This window comes from Anolis carolinensis, chromosome 1 (genome assembly GCF_035594765.1).
Source record: "Anolis carolinensis isolate JA03-04 chromosome 1, rAnoCar3.1.pri, whole genome shotgun sequence".
Lineage (NCBI taxonomy): Eukaryota > Metazoa > Chordata > Lepidosauria > Squamata > Dactyloidae > Anolis > Anolis carolinensis.
Genome location: NC_085841.1, coordinates 168,977,728 through 168,998,894, shown reverse-complemented (window position 1 = coordinate 168,998,894; position 21,167 = coordinate 168,977,728). Strand labels below are relative to the sequence as shown.

The 21,167-nt window shown below is 39.9% G+C and overlaps 1 protein-coding gene and 1 long non-coding RNA gene across 2 annotated transcripts in view; one reads left to right on the top strand and one right to left on the bottom strand.

Annotated features, from left to right (window-relative positions):
* The window catches only part of LOC134292887 (uncharacterized), a 63,608-nt gene extending 46,878 nt beyond the window's left edge, over positions 1 to 16,730 (top strand). Inside the window, exons 4-5 of the long non-coding RNA XR_009999995.1 lie at positions 3,747 to 3,783; positions 15,432 to 16,730. This is a non-coding gene — a long non-coding RNA (uncharacterized LOC134292887). The remainder of the gene's footprint in view (positions 1 to 3,746; positions 3,784 to 15,431) is intronic.
* The window catches only part of pcsk2 (proprotein convertase subtilisin/kexin type 2), a 138,266-nt gene that overhangs the window by 93,559 nt on the left and 23,540 nt on the right, over positions 1 to 21,167 (bottom strand). Inside the window, exon 2 of the mRNA XM_062958452.1 lies at positions 14,796 to 14,900. Coding sequence (XP_062814522.1) covers positions 14,796 to 14,900 — 105 coding nt within the window. The remainder of the gene's footprint in view (positions 1 to 14,795; positions 14,901 to 21,167) is intronic.

Here is a 21,167-nt window from a genome sequence, read left to right as displayed (position 1 = left end):
TGTTTCTCTGCGTATAATATTGAAATTACATCAGCCAAAGAGAATAATATTTGGAGATAATTGGACATTGCACTGTATGTTTGGAAAAGAAGCTTAGATGGATGTTGGCAATGCTGTAGAAAAATCTCTCCTTGAAGGCATATTATTGGGTGTGTCCTGTGGGGGGCTTTCTCTTGGACCAAAGTTATGATTTAAAGTCTTTGATGGTCACAGATGTTCACATATTGCTAAGTTATATTCCTATAATGTAGATTCTAACAGAGTGTTTGAAGTCCATATAGTTGCAAGGAAACATATACTTCAAGGCTGGAATGATAGGCATGTCCCATCTATCACTCACTGCCATGCAATTCTCACTGTTCTCTGCAAGGACTTCATTTGGCTATCACTCTAAGCAGGAATATGCCACTCTTGGCAGACTGGCATATTCCTGAATAACATCATAATTTGAATAATATGGCAACCTTGCTACCCGCCTGTTAGCAAAATGACATGATTAAAAAGGACAGGGAAAAGAAAGGAGCAGACACTGTTGCAACTTGTCCTACAATTTCATTAGCCATTTAAATTAATCTTGTTGCTATCACCGAAAAGGCTATCTTGCTTTTGCTACCTTGAAAATTGGAATCCATAAATGGGGCAGCATTTCTAGCTTAGAGAACCAATGTGGAATAGCAGTTGAAGCATTGGAGTAAGCATTGGACTTTCATTCTGTCATTATAATGCAGCTTGAACTGCTGCTGCTGCTGCAGAAAAGGCAAAAGCATCTCAATCCAGCTCTTCTGTTGCTTGCTTCTGGTCTTCTTGTGAGTAGACTACAGCCCAGGTCCATTTCATCTTGGTGTGACTAATCAGTTTCCAAGGAGGAAGCAAGTATAAAGTTGTGTTCACAAAGACTGGGGGGACTCCTTCTATATTAATGTGTTATATGCTATGTTTGTAGAAAAGTAGCACACTGGATGGATACTGGTCACTCTGGGACTGTTACACCAGCTGGTGGTGAGACAGCCAGCTGAAGGACTAGGTAGTAGTGACAGGGCAACCCAGAACCCAGACCCATCTAGTTGGCTTACTAAGCAGTCCCCTGGTATGAATAGGGTGCCTCTGGGCTTGCTATTAAATTGGCCTGGGAATACACTCATTATTAAATGTTAAGTATTGTTGCATTAATGTATTATAATTTGTCTTTTGTTTTATTCCTTTTTTCTTTTGGTTGTTTGTTTGTCCCTGTATTTTAATTTAATGTATATGGAAACTGAGGCAGCAATACAAGTCGTGTAGGGCAGAGGGAGATATGGTGATGGCAGTGTCACATGTCCTCGTAGAGGAAAGAGAAAAAGGTGTTTAATTCCTATCTCACCTTCCAATCACCCTGCCAGCCTGGGGAACTTGGAGAATGAGCCAAGCAAACCACCAAACCTGTCACTGCTCTTAAATAATGCCAGGCCACTTAAGAATAAGACACATATTATCATCTATGATCTTCTCAAAGGTGAAGGGGCTGGCCTGGCATGCTTCACTGAAACCTGGCTGAGGGATGATAGTGGACCAACCTGGGCTCAGACCGTTCGAGCAGGAGACTGTGACAGTGAGCAGGTGAGGGAAAGTGAGCAGGGTGGAGTAGCTGTGGCCTATAAAGACCACCTTAATCTGACCAGATTCCCTACTAGGGAGCTGATTCACATTGTGTGTACCTGAGTCTGAAAACCAGGGATAGACTAGTGTACCATCCACTCCACTTCCTCACAGACTTTCTGGCCGAGACGCTACACAGAACTGGTCTCGGAGGTATTGTTGGGGTCACCCAGAATTTTGCTTTAGGGTGACTTCTACATACCACTGGAGGCCAGTTTGTCAGGTGCAGCTTGGGAATTCATAGTATCCATGACAAACATAGGCCTATCCCTTGCATCCGGTCATCCCCTGGGCAATATCCTTGTAGATGGCCAATTCTCTCACACTAGAAGCAACTTGCAGTTTATCAAGTCACTCCTGACAAAAACAAAACAAAACAAACCTTGATGTGATTTTCAACTCAGAACATACAGATCTGTGGGCAGAGGTTATCAATATCTCTGAGTTGTCATGGACAGAGCATTTTCTGGTCAGGGCTAGTATTGCAGCTACAACTTACCCCTGCAGGAGTGGAGGACCTATTAAAATGATCTGCCCTGAAAAGCAAATAGGTCCTTTGAAATTCCAGGAGGCCTTACAATTCTATGGCTGGCATCACTAACAAACCAGTTGAATCCCTAATCAATAAATTGAATCAAAATCTAGCCCGGATGGAGGATCACCTTCTCCCACACAATCTGCCCCACACACTTAGGTCCTCTGTAGTGTGGCTACTCCAGCCTGCCAGAGCTCAACTGGCTACTGTCTCCCAAAGGACGTTTTCATCAGCCACCCCAATACTGTCAAATGACCTGTCAGAAGAGTTCCAAAAGCTAAATGAGTTGTCAGAATTTTAAAACCATCTAAAGACCTATCACTTCTGGCAGGCCTACCCGGCTAGTTTTAATCATGATTTTAAATGTATGTCCTGTGTTTTAATCTCTGTTTTGTGTATTTTAATATGTATATTATAGAAATACAGTTTAATATGTTATCTTTTATTGAAATATATTTTAATATGTGCATTTATAGAATCTTTATAATGTTTATGTGTTTTAACTATGCTGTAACCCACCTAGAAGAGAGGCGGTTAAGAAATATGGTGATGCATTTGAAAACACAAAGTAAAAAAACTTGGCATTGTACTAAATGTAGTTTGACCAGTAGCTGGCCACTTGGAGTGCCTCTGGTATTACTATAAGAAGGTCCTCCATTGTGCATGTGGCAGGGCTCGGGCTGCATTGTAGTAAGTGATCTGTGGTTTGCCCTTCTCCACACTCACATGTCATGGATTCCACTTTGTAGCCACATTTCTTAAAGTTGGCTTTGCATTTCCTGGTGCCATGTGTTATAGGATAAGAATAAGTCAAAGTTGAAGGCAGCAACTGTTTGCATCTTAGCCACACAAAGAACTCAAAATGCCATTTGTTGCCCAGTCATCTGTGCTCCAAATGATGATTTTCTCCAGTCACAGGACAGTAATAACAAAAGTAATAACAACCCATCACACTGGAGTGTGGAAATCTGCAAAAGCCACTGAGGTCAAGAGTAGGATCTGGTTCAAATCAATGCTGCACTTGTCTAGAGGGAAAACAAAAAGCATGTGCGAAGCAATACATGTTCCAGACCAGGAATCGATGAAACAATTGAGATGTAACTAGGCTAGCCACTAGAATGTGGCAAAGTGGACTCTCAAATCTCCTAAGCATGGCCAAAAACAACTTTCCACAAAATATCCATAAGCCATTCACAGACAACATAAACTTATGGGATTTACAGCCCAGCACATCTAACTCCCACTGACTAATAATCTCTTCCTACAATTTTTTTTTGCCTTCAACCAGGCATGAGTTTGATCTGTGTTCAGAATACATCTTCAGAATAAAAATATGAAGGAGGGATGGCCACCCAAGGAAGAATGAAAGTGGGACTCACACAAGAAAATAAAACCAGGTCCATTTTGAACAATATAATACCATTTTAGTTTTATGTTATTTCTCAAAAACAATTATTTATTGTTTTAAATTCTGAAATGGATAGGAGAAAAAAGCACCAAGACATTGTTTGTCAAAATTTGACTTCTTTGGGATGTTTTGCTTGCACTAATTTGTTCTTTTTTCATCTTTTTATAGATGAAATACCACATCCCATCCGATCTTGGAAGTTAAGGTGAGTTATCCCTGCCAATGAGATGAACCACCACCAAATGCACATCTGGGAAGACATGTGGTCTACCTGCAGTTCATTGTTTTCAGTGAAAACACATTTAGGTATACATCTATATTCCAGTGAAAACAATAGAGAGGGGATTCAAGGGCCTAAATATTCTAAAGGCACCAATCCCACCTGATCTTGGAAGGTAAGGAGATTCAGCGCTGGTTAGTACCTGATGGGAGACTATGACTGCCAGGAGCTGTAGGCTATTTCAGAGAAAGGAACTGGCAAAGCCACCTCTGAGTATTCCTTGCCTAAGAAAACTCAATGAAATTCATGAGTTGACAGATGACATTAAGGAACATACACACCTACACACAGAGAAATCTTCTACCTAGTAAATGAATTGCAGGTTACAGAGAGATGAAAATTAATTTATACATTAAAAACACTGTTTCTTTTATTATCATTATGGATTCTGTATCCCTGAAAGAACAGAGATTTACTTATGTGATAGTAATGACAGAATTTTGCTCTGTGTCACTATGCAACTTCAGGTCTTAGGTAGATGCTCAACGAGCTTCCAGTTGCATCTGTTTTAAATTTAGAAGCCAAACAGATGGGATTTTATGAAAACAGTCCCTGATGCTCTAGACTTTAACATTTGTTTTGGCACAAACCTGTGTTGCAGCAAGGTTTCTAAATTTTCCTATGAACATGGCATGACGTCATTGCGAGGCTCATCTGTCACTGCGTTTGCTGCGTTGGATCCAAGAGTCTTGTTTTCTGATACAGCAAGACACTGGATCAGGCCATTAATTAACACTAGCAGGAGATGAGTGAGGCTGAAAATAAAATGTTAGCCCTCTGCTAAAAAGAGACTGAATTGAGGGAATAAGGTGGGAGGGATCCAGTTATTGTTCAGCCGAACACTGCAGTGTTACATAACACACCAGCCAAATAGTCATTGTTGCTTATTTTGCTACAAGACCTATAACATCCAAATATAATTATATCTGGCAATGCTCAGCTCTCTAGGGATTTCAGGATAGAAATAATCTGTGTATGCTACATGACAGTTTACCCTCCTGGAGAACAAAAGAGCTGTGAATCAACTCCTCAGAAAATGGTTATATAGGTCAGGTCAGCAAAATTTTAAAATTCAGCTTGTGATGCAGTTCTAGAAATTTATTTCACTCTTTTATGCAGTCATCAGTTCAATGACATTGCTACTCAGAAACAACACACACACACTGTCTAATTCTATGCAACAAAGGGCAGACATTAAATAACAGCTTTTATAGTAACATAAACAAAGCAAAAACTTTGATAGTAGCATGATAATTTAAAACTGTACTGTTATATTTCTCATATTTGCTAACATACCTAACACAAAGTAATCTCTATGATGCCTACCAATAATTGTGTTGTCCCAATCATGTTTATGTTTAGCTGTGTCCCTCTGACAGCCTTAGCTCTCAAGACAAAATGTGGATATTTACAGTGATTGCATCACAGAGTTGGAAGAGATCAGCAGGGTCATACAGTCCAGCCCCTGCCATGCAGGAACACTCAATCAAAGCACTCCCAACAGAGGGCCATCCAGCCTCTGCTTAAAAACCTCCAGAGAAGGAAATTCCACAGTGATTGTAATTGCACAGTAAAACACTTTTTCTGACTTAATTTTAATTAAGGAAAATGTTTGGGATCATTAATTGATGAAATAAAAAAGAAGTAATCCTTGCTAACCTGTATTTTGCCAACTTGCCTATGTACTTATGGATGCATTGTGCAAGAAGGAATTTGGTATTTCCTTGCTCATCACCTTTTGTTCAGGATGATCACCCAGGGATCTCTTTAGCAAGTTGAAAAGAAGCAAGATCCAATAGTAAAAATGGTATTGCAGGGGCTGAATCAGTCACATTTTTACAGCAAATAGAGATGGAAATTGACATGTCCACCTGAGCATTACTGATATAGTTTATTCAGTGAGTTCCTATATCCAAGTGAACATTCAAACCTTGCTCTCCAGAGTTGAAGTCCAGTCTACAAACCATTGCATCACACTGGTTTTCATGTCATGCTGAGATGGGACTGGGTGTTAATTATTCTGAATGGCACCACCAGAGGCAGTCCACCGGCGAGGCCATTTAGGCAGTCGCCTGTGACGCAATCATTCCAGGGGCACAGTTGAGGCCCCTGGGAGGATGGCGCCACCCCCCGCTTCCTTCTTCAGGCCTTGCGGGCCTTCTTCGGGCCGCCCGGCCCACCGGAAGGCCCGACGTGGGCTCCGGAAGGCCCGACGCAGGTTCTGGAAGGCCCAGCGCGGGCTCTGGAAGCCGGCATCAGGCCTTCCAGTGGGCCAGGCGGGCCTTCCGAAGCCCACACTAGGCCTTCCGGAGCCCACGTCAGGCACTCTGGAGCCCGCTGCCATCTGTTGGAAGCAAGGCAAGTGGGGTTTATTTGTCTGTGGAATAATGTCCAGGGTGGGAGATTAGCATTTAATTATCCTGTGGCTTCAAGGTCTGGCTTCCTCTTGCCTGGCAGAATCTTTTTTGGGAGGTGTTAGCTGTCTCTGATTGCTTCTTGTCTGGATTTCCCCGGTTTTCAGAGTGTTGTTCTTTATTTAGGTTTTTCCTTAATCTCTCCTTATTATCCAACATTTTTGCTTATCCAACGCTTTTATTTTTCAGTGATTGGGTTTTTTTTGGGGGGGGGGTGCCAAAATTTCTGTTTGCCTATACTTGAAAATTACCTTGGACCTGCTCTGGGCACCACTGACCAAAGCATCCCTATCCTTCTTCTAAGTTGGAGCCTCTAAATTTTGTATTGCCTCCCTCCCATTAGTTAAACATAATTATTCTGATTTAGTCTTCCAGTACTTAACTTCCCATTGTTTCACCTACACTCCTGGTTACATCTACACTGGCCAGTACATCCATGGCCAGTCCAAAACAGAAATGATCCAACTGACCCTGGGAATGACCACACACATCCTACCAAGCCTGTTGTGTGGTGTCTACATGTCACCTTAAAAAAGGTTCTTTGACTTAGTTCACACTGAATCAGAGTATACCACAGAGCAATATAGAGAAAAAAATAGACACACAGACTACATATAGCTGTATTGGGTACACAAACAACAGGGATGTGGTATTTTTACTCAAACAGCCACACACATATATTCACTCCTACATGCATACATTACCATCTCTTCCTCCTTCTCCTAGAAAAGAGAGCTGAACACAGGCCAGATTGCATTCCCTGCAAACCTGCCATTCTGCGAATACACCACCTTCCTCCATACCTTGGAGAAGATGGCAGGTGGACCAGAATCCTCCTGTCTGCTACAATTTTGGAATATGCTTTACGTTGCATATTTCTTGCTGATGTTGTTCCAAGAAGTTGTAAATGAATGACAGGTTTTTTTCCAGCTAAAACTTGCTGTCTCCATCAGTTTCGGACAGATGTTGGCTTTTCTTCCTAACTGATAATTGGTTTTCCTTCTTAAGGAGCATTGTGTTTGCTTCCTTAACCGATGTAGGGTTTTTTTTTCCTTAACATAAGGAGCCACTGTTTTGACTTCTTTAACTTAAAAGAATAAATGTCTCTTTTGTTTTCCATGAAGAGTTAATCATTTGCCTCTGGTCTTCAATGTCAGCAGTTTAGAAAGTTTTAATTACAATTCATGAATTCTACTTTTTGTGTAGTTTTCCAGGTTTCAATCTTAGGATGGCATCTTTAGTCTATATGCCCCAATCATACATCTTTCATACAATTTCATTCAAATCACATCATCATATTTGTCACATACATGGTACAGTCACATTGCCCCAACTAAACTGTCACCTCAGGGTACATGACCCATTTGAACACAGTGCTCCAAGGAAGTTCCTGGCCATTGTGGGACCCCCATTATTAGATTGGCAGAGGAATGTCGCCAGGAAGAAGGAGTGGCCACCTTAAGATGTAGGATAATCTGGATCTTTCAGCGAACTCTGTAGCATCCCCCAATTTGATCTGAAATTGAGCAAAGGTAATTTAACTTAGAAAAATCATGACAGTCACCAGAATGTAGTGATGACAGCCAGAAGTCAATTCATGGTAAGTCTGGGCTTTCTTGCTCATGTAGACTCATTCACTTATTCAGATAGAGCTAGTTTACTTAATGTTGCTGTTGAAAGTCTCTGTATTTCTAAGCGTTATAAATGCCTCTCTTCATTCCCAGATTTGTGGAAAGTAAATATATCTTAAGAGGAAATCTATTTGATAAATATCTCCATTATTAATCATATAACTTTCCTGTGCAGGTGGAAATACAGAGTAACCGTGGTGCAGAAACCGCAGTAACCAAACCTGGCTGTTGCCTTCTGAGTGTATTGTGTGCTGCCAATGTGATTAATGAGATAATGAAAAAGGTTGCAGTTTGATCAGACCGCTAATAGGTAGTAGCAGGAGGCAAAGCTTTCTGTTAAATAGGCAGATTTTTCTACTTATAAGTTTGCTTTTCCCCTTATTCATTATACATTTCAATTACTTTAGTGCTCGGTTCTCTTTTTTCTGAGATTGCCCCAGTGTACAATTTCTAGTGTTATCCAGCACCATAAACATATGATTTCCAAAACCTGTCTCAGTGTGTGATTGCTGTGTAATGCTTATCTTAGCTAGATTTGTCATTATGTTAACACTCAGAAGTTCAGTTTTCAAAATGTATTAATGTGCAATACAAAAGAGAATGAGAGGGAGGAGGAGTGGGAGGAGGGGGGGGGAATATTGTATACAATATATTTCAGATTTTGTACCAGCTAAGATCCCACCTTACACAGGCAGAGCATAACATGCCATCCCTACAGTTCCACTGGGCGACTGTTTTTACCCCCAACAAGAATGCGGCTTCCTATCCTGTTTCTCCAAAAAATAAGCCCCAGATTTTTCTGGATACTCAAAATATAATCCTTACTTCAACCCCCCACCCCACCCCAAATTACAGTTCATGAAAAAGTCAATTTGGAAAAATAAGCCAACCTCTGAAAATAAGCCCTTTTGGAGTGAAAATTATTATAAGACCAAGTATTAAGGGGCATACAATCCCCAATACAAACACAATCTTTTAGTGACCAGGTGTGGATGTGGGGCACCTAAGCAGCATCTGGCTGCCTTCCTGGATCTCCAAAGACTAAGCTAGACAATAAGGTGGGAGCAGGAGCTCTCTTTTACTGTAGCCAGATGATACCCAAGCAGCTTGAATTGTCTCTTGGAGTTCATCTGTAAAATTTATGCAGTTTGACACCACTTTAACTTTAACTATGATTATTATTACCTTTTTAGAGAAATGGGAGAGAGTTAGGTAACTGTGCCCACTTTTAAGTATTTCTAAATTACAACTGTAAAAATTACTTTTTAAAGGTAGCATTGCAAGTCTAGGGATTCATTTCAGTCCTGTGAGCACAGGAGCACACATGGTTTTCTTGGGAGCCAGTGTTTTGGATCACACTTTTTGGCCTGCAGAGAAACTTGAGGATGTCCCACCCAATGCACTTAAGCTGTTGCCACACAAACTGTACTTTGTTGAAACAAAGAATACAAATGGTATGTACAAACACTATCATTTGGGATGCATATGAATAAAAAATGGGAACACATAGGACCTCTTCACACGAGTCGGGGCCTGTTGAATGCCACCAAACAACACTGGTTTGGCCCTGTCCTCATTCATCCTGAAGTGGAGGGGAAACATTGCAAGATGCTTCCTCTGCCACAACAGAAAGGAAAGTGTATTTTGGGTAGCTCTGTTTTTCTTCCTTTCCCCATATGTTGGGGACAGGGACAGGGCACCTACATGCCTTATCCTGTCCCCACCATATGATGGGGAAAGGAGGGATGAGGGCAAGTAGGACACCACGAGTCACCCCACATGCCTGCTGTTTCACTGGCAACTGCCAGCGAAACAATACAGCATGTGGACAGGTTCATAGTGACACATTTAATGAACATTGTTAAAATGTCGTGGTTTTTTTGGGGGGGGGGAATCAAATTGCATAAAATAAATCTGCCTCCATGTGGACCAGAATGATGTAGCTGATTGATTGCTAGATTGTTAGGAGCTCTGAGAGACTGGGGTTCGAATTGTTGCTTGGCCACGGAAACCCACTGGGTTACCACTCTTTCAGCCTCATAGAAATGCTATGGAAAATCCCCTTTGAGCAAATCTTGCCAAGAAGGCCTCCACGATAGATTTCCCTTAGGGTTGCTATAGTTTGAAAATAATGTGAAGGCACACAACAACAACAACAACAACAAGGCTTTATATAACTAAAACTGGAAATAAGATATATTGATTGTTGTGGTACAACTGTGTTTCAAGCCAAGTGTTATTTCTCAGTTGTTTCCATAAAGATTCTACTTTTCTATTAGCACATCCCACAAAAGTATTTTCACCCTCTTTTGAATGTATTTATGCATTGTTAACATTTGTGAATGTATTACAATCACTAAACAGTAAAAAAAAAACAGACTGTCTCTATGGGAGTCTGCTTCTGAACTATATTAGTTTGGAAATGTGTGTTGAAAAATGTTTGTATTCATTTTTACCATTAACTCGCTGTGCGGGAAGATGATTTTCATATAATCAATGTGTAACTCCTTCCTCAATTACTAAGTCTTATACGTCATCATTTAAACATAGTGCAATATTGAGGGAATAGCAAGAAGGGCAATTGTTATTGGAATTCTTAATTTAATGAACATATGTTGCTTAGCAATCTGTACTCACTTCTTATTTCCCACATTCACCGCCTTTGCTGTCACACACATGCTCAAATGCAGAGACAAGAAAAACAGCTGCTCAGCTACATGGACTATATTCCAGTTCCAAAAGAAAGGCACTCATTTTTGTTTCTGTGCTCCTCTTCCTCCCACATTGCTGCATATTCTCTGCTGCAGGTCCTTTGTAGGTACATTTACACTATAAAATGGATGCAGTTTGATGCCACTTTAACAGCCATGCTTCAATGCTATGGAATCCTGAAAGTTGTACTTTTATGAGGCACCAAAACTATTTGGCAGAGAAGGTTAAAGACCTTATAAAGCAGTGGTTCTCAACCTGTGGGTCCCCAGATGTTTTTGGCTTACAACTCACAGAAATCCCAGCCAGTTTACCAGCTGTTAGGGTTTTGGGGAGTTGAAGGCCAAAAACATCTGGAAACCCCGAGTTGAGAACCACTGTTATAAAGGAAGTCCATACCACTTTGGACCATCCTGTTGTCTCATCCTTGTTCATAACTATTAGTTTGTAAGTTGGATGTTTGCAATCCGGGACTGTCTCTGTACATGCCTTATTTTGTTGCTGCTAGAAAAGAAGCGTAGAGGGAGGAATCTGGAACAAAAACAATAACAGTAGGGGCAAGCCAAGCTGTAAAATGAAAAAGAATTGATCCTGAAACATTCCTGGAGTAAATGGCTGGAAGAAACCAAAAACCACACTCTTAATAACTTCCACAGCAGCCTGTGGCTTTTAGTGTCTTGTGTTTCATTTTCATTTTCTCTCAACTTCTCTTGGGAATAGAAATGTTTTCTGATATTTGGCTCTTTTATGGTTTTCAGGTAAAGGAATATAATTATCTTCACTTCTCTAGTTTAATAAGAGAGTTGACGCTGTGCAGGCTGTGGTCCCATTGTGCCTCATGACTCGAGAATTGAGACCATTTGAATTGCCATTTTTTGTTTGTTTTCCATCTCAACTTCAGTTATTTTTTCCCCCAATAGAGGTATTCAGTGTGAATTATGAACACAATTGTATTATAACCCTGTGTACCTTTTCTCTATTTGTACTTCATTTCTTTTATGCCTCCTTATTCCTCAACTACATATTTTGAAAGGAGCCCAAAGATAGAAAACTTCCAAGTCTTCAATTCTAACAAAATCATTACTCCATCTCTTAAATACCTATCATCTTTGGACATCAATCAGCTACACTCTGAAAATGGGTTTTAAAAATATGTTTTGGAATGATTTGGAACTTATTTTCAAGGAAGAGTCCATACTGATTTGAAACTTCTGTATGTTTTCCCAAGAGGTTCAGGACTAACATATAGTCCCCCGTAGCTATATTTAGATCTCTTTTTAGCACATCTGCATTAAGGGTGAGAATTCTGTGGCCTTCCAAATGTTGTTGAAGTAACTTTAGTTCCCAACATTTTCCACGATTATCTGTATTGGTTAGGAGTGATGGGAACTGTAATTCTGCAGGACCCATGACTTCCAGTCCTAAGACTAGACCTGCATAAACTTCATTAAGATAGTTTTTTCATTATGTTATAGGAATTCTTCCTTATATCCATTATATATATAGCAGCAACAACAACAACAACTTTATTTGTAACCCACCCTATCTTCCCAGGGGGACTCAGGGTGGTTTCTAGACAAAAGGTGGCAAACATTCAATGCTGTAATATATTTTCATTCTTGGCTGGAAGAGCTGTTCAACAGTAGAACTCTCTGCCTCGGAGTGTGGTGGAACTCCTTCCTTGGAGGTGTTTAAACAGAGGCTGGATAACCATCTGTCAGGGGTGGTTTGATTGTGCTTTCTCTGCATGGCAGGGGGTTGGACTTGATGGCCCATGTGGTCTCTTTCAACTCTATGATTCTAACAGGGAAATTTAAGAAGGTTACAGATGAGGGAAAGGGCACAGAGAAGATATGGAGACTTTTGGAGGACACGCAACTTCAATTTTTTAAATAATCAGATTAAATAGGACACAAGATGCCTCTACTGCTTTTAAATGTATCCTTTCTTACATGCCAGGTTATTTGCTATTTACTTGTTTTGGATACAATTTTTTTAAAAATAGGAATCTTGAGTCTCATGACACAGAATGAAGTTTCAGTGAATTGCTGCTTGTCCCTATGTCTCCAGACATGAAGATTAAAAAAACCCAGGGTGAGAAGTACCCGTTGGAGAGAAAGTATGATTTCTGAGTGGGAGTTGGCTTTAAATCTAGCATGAGGGCCCTCAATGTGGGTGTGTTCTATTTGTGCAACATCAATGCACTGAAAAAGCAAGAAGCAAAGGATCAAGCTTACCAACTTTCTTGTGCAAGCCCAGTCAACAGCACCGCAAGGTCTGGGGAGGTAGAAAGGGAGTCCACATGATTTGACAGTGACCCATCCACGAGGCTCAGAAGCAGTGCTGGGCTTCAGTGGATGATTCTGAGAGACGTAGGGTACATCTAAACTGTAGAATGTATACAGATCAACACCCATTTTAACAGCCAAGGCTCAGTGCAATGGAATCGTGAGAGTTGTACCTACCCTCTTTGGCAGTGAAGGCTAAAAACCTTGTAAAACTGCATAACTTTGAGCCATGGTGGTTAAACTGGCATCAAATTTGATTAAAGCTACATATAGGTACACCAGAAGTCTCATTCATCTATGTTTTTTCTTCTTCTAAAATTATTAGTGTATGAAAATAGAACTGATGGCATGCTCTTGGTCAAGAATTTGGCTGATTGATTGTTCCGTTCCTTTTTTCAAAATGGCAGGCGCATCATGTGTATTCCTGATATTGAGTGGGATGTGAAAGTACATGTAGTGTAGTGGTTACAACATCAGAATGGAACTGGGAATCAGCCAATTCCAATTCAGCCATGGTTAAACTTGGACCCATCATAGTGTCACAAAGGTTTCTATATCATATTGTTTTTGAGGTAATGAGAGATGGAGGAAACTTCTTCAAGGAAAAGCATGATGCAGTAAAGATAAGAAATAAGCAAAGATGTATCCATTTTTAATAGAAAGATAAAAAATAGAACCAATAAAAGAATATAGAGGTAAGAACTATTGGAAGAAGATACTAATACAATTAATAGTATTTTACACTTATAATTAGATTTTACACCACAGCTGTGTCTTCTCAACATGATAGATATACAAATCAATTAACCTACAAGAATAATTATGTATATGATTACAAAAGCAAGGACAGTATTGGCAAAAAAAGGAAAATAAAATAACAGAAGTACCTTCTATCTATGATTGGCAACCAAAATTAAAATAAGCAATGGAAATGGACAAATTAACTAGTATAATGAAGGGGGATCTCTAAGCAAGTTGCAGAAAGAGTGTGAGAAGGTAGAGAAATAATTTAAGGAATAAATAGTCTCTGTAAACAAAATAAGCACTTGGTACTTAAGTTTCTCTTTTTACCAAATGGAATGCAAGACAACTTAGGAAGAAGCTCAGCCTCAAAGGGAGGGAAGGAAGTAGTGTAGTAGTAGTGAAGTAGTAGTAGTAGTAGTTGGAAGTAGTGTAGTGAAGTAGGAAGTAGTATCTGTCGTCTAATTTGATTATGTTATGTTTGTTTGTTTTGTGTGTGTCCTTTCTTCTTTGTATCTTATTATGTTGTATACTTTTTTTCTTTCTTTTTGGAAATCAATAAAAATATTGCAAAAAAAAAAACAAGATACATTGGTGGAGTTATTGTTGGTAAAAGTAATATAAAATACTCCGCTATTTTGATACCTTTGACAAAACTACAAGTCCCAAGATCTCTTAGGATGTAGCCATTGTAAGTGAAGTAGATACATACTTCTAGAACTCTGCACTGTGAAAGGATTCAATTTGGGATATACATTTGAGCATATTAGATAATTTCTCAACCTCCTGGATATAGAACAGATTCACAATCCATGGAGACATGGGATTGACTGGTTACCATTAGACATAAATATATACAAGGAAGAGACCTGTTGGATGAGATGAAACACCTACCAACTCTGTTTCATGAAGTGACCCACAAATGTTCTCAGGAAAGCCATAAATGGAACATGATGGCAATAGCTCTCTTCTATTAGTAATTCAAGGTTAATGGCCTCCTGAAAGTAACCTGTTTTAGCCATTATGGCCAGTAGTGGGTGGTAGCTTCATCCTCCATGGATTTGTGTAATTCCTTTTCAAAGCTGCCCAAGGGATTTCAATATACATATATTATAAGATAGTAATCAACAGTAATAAAATAGAAAGTCACTTACCCTAGGATCTTTTTCTAAGCGAAGCTGGTGCTGAAGACTGCGTCGCCGTCGACCTTTGGCCAAGCCATTATGAAAAAAATGGTATCCGTCTTCTACAAAGGGAAGCTGTAGGAAGTTTTGAAAGGGAGCTGTTAAATTTGGTCATTCTAAACATCTATGTTCTAATTCTTATAAAGGATGGGTAGGCAAAATGAAGTTCCAGAGTCACATGCACTGCTGGCTGTTTTTGTGGCCCCTGACTACTGCAGATTTTTGGCCAATGGTGTTTTATAGCTTCACATCAACTCTGGCTTATGATCATCCTGACATGCTTATGGCATTTTGTTGTCAATATTTATTCAGAGGGCATTTGCTGTTGCCTTGTTTGGAGGTTGAGAGAGTTCAGCTTGCCTGAGGTTGCCAACTAACCTCTCCATGGCTGATCAAGACCTAGTTTCACAACATGGTTTCCCAGTGTATTTTTTATTATTTAAGGTAGCAGTCTTTCTGTGTCTCTCACACTGAGAAAATTATGCAAATTAGATCTGTTGTCTGTATTTCATATAACAGATATTTCTCTGTTTGTCTTACTAAGAAAAAAAATCCACGAATCTATTCTGAACCAGTCTTCTCTTCCCTTTTTGTGTTTCATGACAGGCTCTGCAGGAGAGATTCAGACAGACTCCTAACATTGTGATATACTGTTTACCTCACTCTATGCTGTTACATGGGATTTCCAATTGTGCTGCAGATCTCTCTGCTTTTCCTAGCTCAGAACAATTCATCTCCATCTAGTGAGTTACTCATTTTCAGTTCCATTTGTGTTATCCAACTATCTTCTGTCCAATAAGAACAACCACAACAACAAGATTATGACCCAGTCTGGCCAGTTCCTAATGGAATCCTCTGATTTTTGATATAAAATAAAATATGAAAGGACAGGGTATAATGCAATTGTTTGTTACTCTGCCAGATGATTAACACTGAAAAATGCTTTGCCATGTCCCCTGGGCCTCTGTGAAAAGCCACAGAAGCCATTTAAGTATCTGTTTGTTTGTTTTTTACTAGCTTTTGGATAGGGACCTGCAGTTTCTTTGAAAGCTGAAGTTCTTATCCATTAGATAATTTGTAATTTTAAAACATAACTGACGGGCCCTCTCCCACCTCTCTCTCTATATATATATGTCTGTATATATGTGTGTGTTAGTGATAATATATATAAATGGGACTGCAATGGCACAGTGGATTAAACCACTAAGCTGTTGAACTTGCTGACTGGAAGGTTGGCGGTTCAAATCCATGGGAGAGAATGAGCTCCTGTTTTTAGCCCCAGCTTCTGCCAACCTAGCAGTTTGAAAACATGCAAATATGAGTAGATCAATAGGTACCACTCCAGCGAGAAGGTAACGGCACTCCATGCAGTCATGCTGTCCACATGACCTTGGAGGCATCTATGGACAATGCTGGCTCCTTGGTCATACTGATGTTAAGAACCAGATTATTGTCTCTGTGCCACGAGAGCAGCTGATCCACCTCATCCTGATAGACAGACTCATCCTCTTCAGATATAAGCCCCATTGTGATTGTATCATCCGCAAATTTGGTAATGGTATTGCTCAGAAGGATGGGGGTTCAAATCATATGTGTACAAAGTGTAAAGCATACAGCCCTGTGACATCCCAGTGTTGAGAGTGATAGTTGAAGAGGTATGATGACCTAATCTAACCCTCTGGGAACGTCCAGACAAGACGTCCATATTTCAGGAACAGATTATGTCTGAACTTTAAAAGAAATTTCCAATTGATTAAACTTAGGGATTGGTTATATACCTTAAAAAGCATCTTTAAAGTTAGAGGTAAAGACCAAAGAAGATTCCCTACCCATTGATATGGGAGTCACCACAGAATAATGATAATGATGGTAATTATTATTATTATTATTATTATTATTATTATTATTATTATTATTATTATGTCTATTTATACCCTGCTTTTTCTCTTCACAAGGAGACTCAAATGGGGATAACTGTCCATCAAATGTTGCAAATTAGCACTTCTTCACCACACTTAATCCAAGTGCTATACTTAAACAGAGTTTACAGACCAAAAAATCCCATTCCCATCCAGTCCTAAATTCCTATTCTCCCTGCACAGTACAGGAAAGTCTACAGGGTTCTGGTGTCTGAATACCAATATATACAGAGAGAGAGGGGGGGAGGGGGAGGGAGAGGGAGAGGGAGAGGGAGAAGGAGAGGGAGAGGGAGAGGGAGAGGGAGAGGGAGAGAGAGAGAGAGAGAAAGCAATCCAGAGCCCTGATGAAGCTCATTCCCAGACTGCACGGAGTGGACATTATTAAATCAATAAACCTGGTAGTTATCCTAAGTATAGTACATGGACAAAATCTGCTCTGGGTTTTAGCCTAAACTTTAAAGCAGGTCTACAAAATTTTGAATGAGCCCCCTTCCCCCTTATTAGGGAAGTGGATCCACTACCCCACTGAGAGCAGATTCACCACCCCATTTTTATCTGAGCCACCAGTTGCTGCTGTTAAAAAGATGGCACAACTCACAAGTTCCTGGCTTATATACGTTTTAAAGAAAAATACAGTTCTGTACAGCAGATGCCTAGAGTCCACAGAAACCTCCCCCAGTTAAAGAAATATTTTCTTTCAAAACTCATTTTAAAAAGGGAATTGTGCTGTAAAAAACCCCAATAAATATAACTTTTTTGAAACCAGCCATGCATGTGTTTTCTTTTCTAGCACCTTTATTTTTAACTTCAAGTAGTCTTGGCTGTGACCTGTCCCAGGAAATGGGGAATTGAGACCAAGGACTCACTGGAAACATAGACGAGTCCTATTAAAAGGGCTGAACACATAAGATAACTTCAGCTCCACCAATGAATCACGTGATCTATCCTTCAGGATACTGAAAGGCAAGTTAAAGGTCACACTGAATGAAGCTTTCCAGATATTTTTCCTCCCCGCCCCCCCACCCCGGGAAGAAGTTGCTGGATAAAAAAAAAACAAAAAAAAAAACAAATCATTCTCAGCACAAATAGTATGGACTTGCAAGTATTTTATATTTCAGCACTTTTGTGGAACATAGATGCTTTTCAGGGACAGCACAGATTATTTGGATGTATTGAGAAGAAGTAATGGCAGGTATGCCACAGAAGTAGGAACATGGGGTGAGGCTTGGCAAAAGTCATAAATGCTAATATTTTCATCATCAACCATTATGGGTAGCAATCAATAATGGGAAAGAAGTTTATTTAACAACATGAAAATGTGATGCAGCCAGACCACTGTATTTCCAATTTCTATGTACAGTAGTGAAAGCGGGACAGTGAAGAAAGCTAACAAGATGAGACTCAACCCATCTGAAATGTGGTGCTGGAGAAGAGTTTTACGGATAGAGTAAATCAAACCAGAAGTCAAGATGACTAGACTGATGCTATCATGCTTTGGACATATGAGGAGACAGGTCTCATCATTACATGATTTGTTAAACAAAAGAGAGTAGGAAATGAGGAAACCGTAAGTGGATTGATCCCTGAGTTTGCAAGACCTGAACAGAGCCATGGATGACCAGAGATATTGGAGGTCGCTAATTCATAGGGTTATCATAGGTTGAAGCAACAATACAGCATATAACAAAGTACAACAAAGTGTTATCCAGTAGTTACAGTACTTCATTGGAATTGGGGAGGTTAGAGAGTCAAAGCTATTTTCAGTCTTGAAACGCACTCAGTGATTTCAAGCCAGTTATTATCCTAAGGGTTGTTATGAAGATATCATGAGAGAAAAGAAGAGCAGAATTTCAGATGTTATGCTAAACACCTTAGATACAATTCTTTGGATATAGCAAAGGCTGGTAGTTCCAACACCAGCATGGCAGTGCTGGTGTTGGAGCAGGTGTTAGACATAACAAGTCCCTGAACAGCTCCCTATTTTTTTTAAAATTACTTGTGGTTCCTGGGCTATTTTCCACTTGAAAACTGGCCTGAAAGTATTCTAAAGCATTTTTTTTCTTTCTTTCTAATCTCTAAACTCTCCGATTTCCCTCAACCCTGTTATCATTTCCAGTGCAGCATTGGTGTAGCCAGTAGGAGGTGGGATGTGAGGGATGAAATTTGTCCCTCATGCCCACTCTTTTTCTATAGGGGAAAAGTATGGGAACTATTCTTAGGGAAGAAATAAAACAACATAGTTGTTCGGGGGGGGGGGGGGGTTAAAAAAAGGAAAGACTTGGCAACATATAAAGGGCTCATTTTTAGCAAGAGCAGCATATGGTTACTCAGAAACATGAAATGTCACTCATCACATTTTGCTGCTGAATGGCTCCATACCAAACGTGCTGCATCCAGAACATGCTTAATTATTTAGATAACAAAAGTAAATACAATTCCAGCAGCAGATGACATTCTCAATGTTTTTTGCTGAGAACATGACGGCTATTTTTATTTGTCTTAAGCATCCTCCCATCAAGTTTCAAAGGGACCTGGCAGTGAGATAAGAAGAGCTATGGATGTGTTTGCACGTAATGTTTATCACATAGCACTACATTGATGGCTTTAATGCATGTGGAGAAAAGCATACAGAGCACATGTGGTACAACCTACATTATCACCAGCTCAAAAGTCAGTTGCAAGGCATTGAATGGTGAAACATAGTAAGAGGGAGGCAAGAAGCCTAGGGTAAATTACCAGACAGATCCTCATCTGAAACAAAGCTTCAACACTCCAGGAACTTAAAGGGGAAATCAACTGTCAATGTTCTGATCCTATAGAAACTGAAGGACTGCCTTCGATCCTCTAAAAATTGACTTTAAGTTTATGGTTCCTAAATTTCAACCAGGCTACGATCTCCGATTGCCATACAGAAATGATATCTTATGGTTGTGTGTTTTCAGATTGTTCCTGACTAATGTCAACCCTAACATGAAGCAATCATGGGTTTTTCTAGAGCAGAGAATATGTGACTTGCCAACATCACTCAGTGGATTTCCATGACTGAGCATGGAAGTGAACCCTTGTCTCGAGAGTTTTAGTCTAACGTTCAGTCCACTACACCACATTGGCTCTCAGGATGATATCTGCTGATCCTTATTTCCCTCCTTGCAACACCATGGAAGTAAAAGGGGCCTCTGAATGCTCCTCTTCCTTGGGCTTCTCATCCATCTTAGACTGTGATGGACACCGGTCTATAAACTTAATAACCAACCCAACCCCCACTTTACCAGGATGCTGGTATTGCTTCATCTCAGACCACCCTAACAATGAAAGGACAGGCCCTCGCCCCACTGAACTATGATTGGTTGATTTTGTGTACAATTTAACATATTCAGGTACTTTGCCTCCTTGCTGTGCCTATTTAGCATCCTAGACATAATTCATCAGAAAAAAACTTTCCCCCATTTCTTCTTCCTTCACAAGGAACAAAACCTGTCTGCAAAAGGGTATGAGCAAGATCTCAGAGTACATGAAGAAGCAGTGTATGTTGGATTGCCACTGTTGTGTGGTAGTTGAAATCACTCAATAGCAAGTCATGGGGTTCAACCAATGTAATGCAGATTATTCTTTTTAGCAATGACTGGAAGTTACTTCTACATCACAACCCATTTTGCTATTTCTAAATGAATTTGGCTCTGTCCAGGACTGGCTCAAAGTGTCTTGCTGACACAAAAGACAAAATGGTCCCCCTATTATTTCCATGTGCTGGAACTGATCATATTGGTAATCTACTTTTCCATCGGCATTGACAAAAGGATACCAGAGGGCAACAGTCTATCTGGGTACATGTGATGCTACAGGGCACATACAGCCATGTCCTTCAATGCCTTGCTTCTGCTGCTTGATCCCCAGTATATGCTCCCTGAAGTAGTTGTCTCATTCTGCCTAAATGTCAGACTGGTATTGACCACATAATTCACTCTGCCTACCTTCCAGTTCAACTTCGAGAATTTCTAAAACGAATTTCAGCTTGTTGCAGCTTTCAATATGACCCTCCTTTTTAACAACAGAGGAACATGGCTGCATGAATGCATCATTATTATCATCATCATCATCATCATCATCATCATCATCAATCAAGACTTTATTACGGTCCATGACCTGCACAGAGATAATTATTATTCACTTTATTTATACCCTGCCTTCCTCCCAGAGGGGACTCAAGGCAGCTAACAGTCACACCCTTTGATCAATTTAAAACAAAACAAATACAAAAATCAAAAACAATTAAACAGCATTGTGTGTGTGTGTGTGCTGTTAAAAATACGGTTAACCATAATAAATACAATTAAATGCATTTTAAACTGCTCGTTTGAAAACTACTTTATTGGAGTTTAAGCACACCATATATTTATGTCAACCTCCATATCTCTTCTGGCAT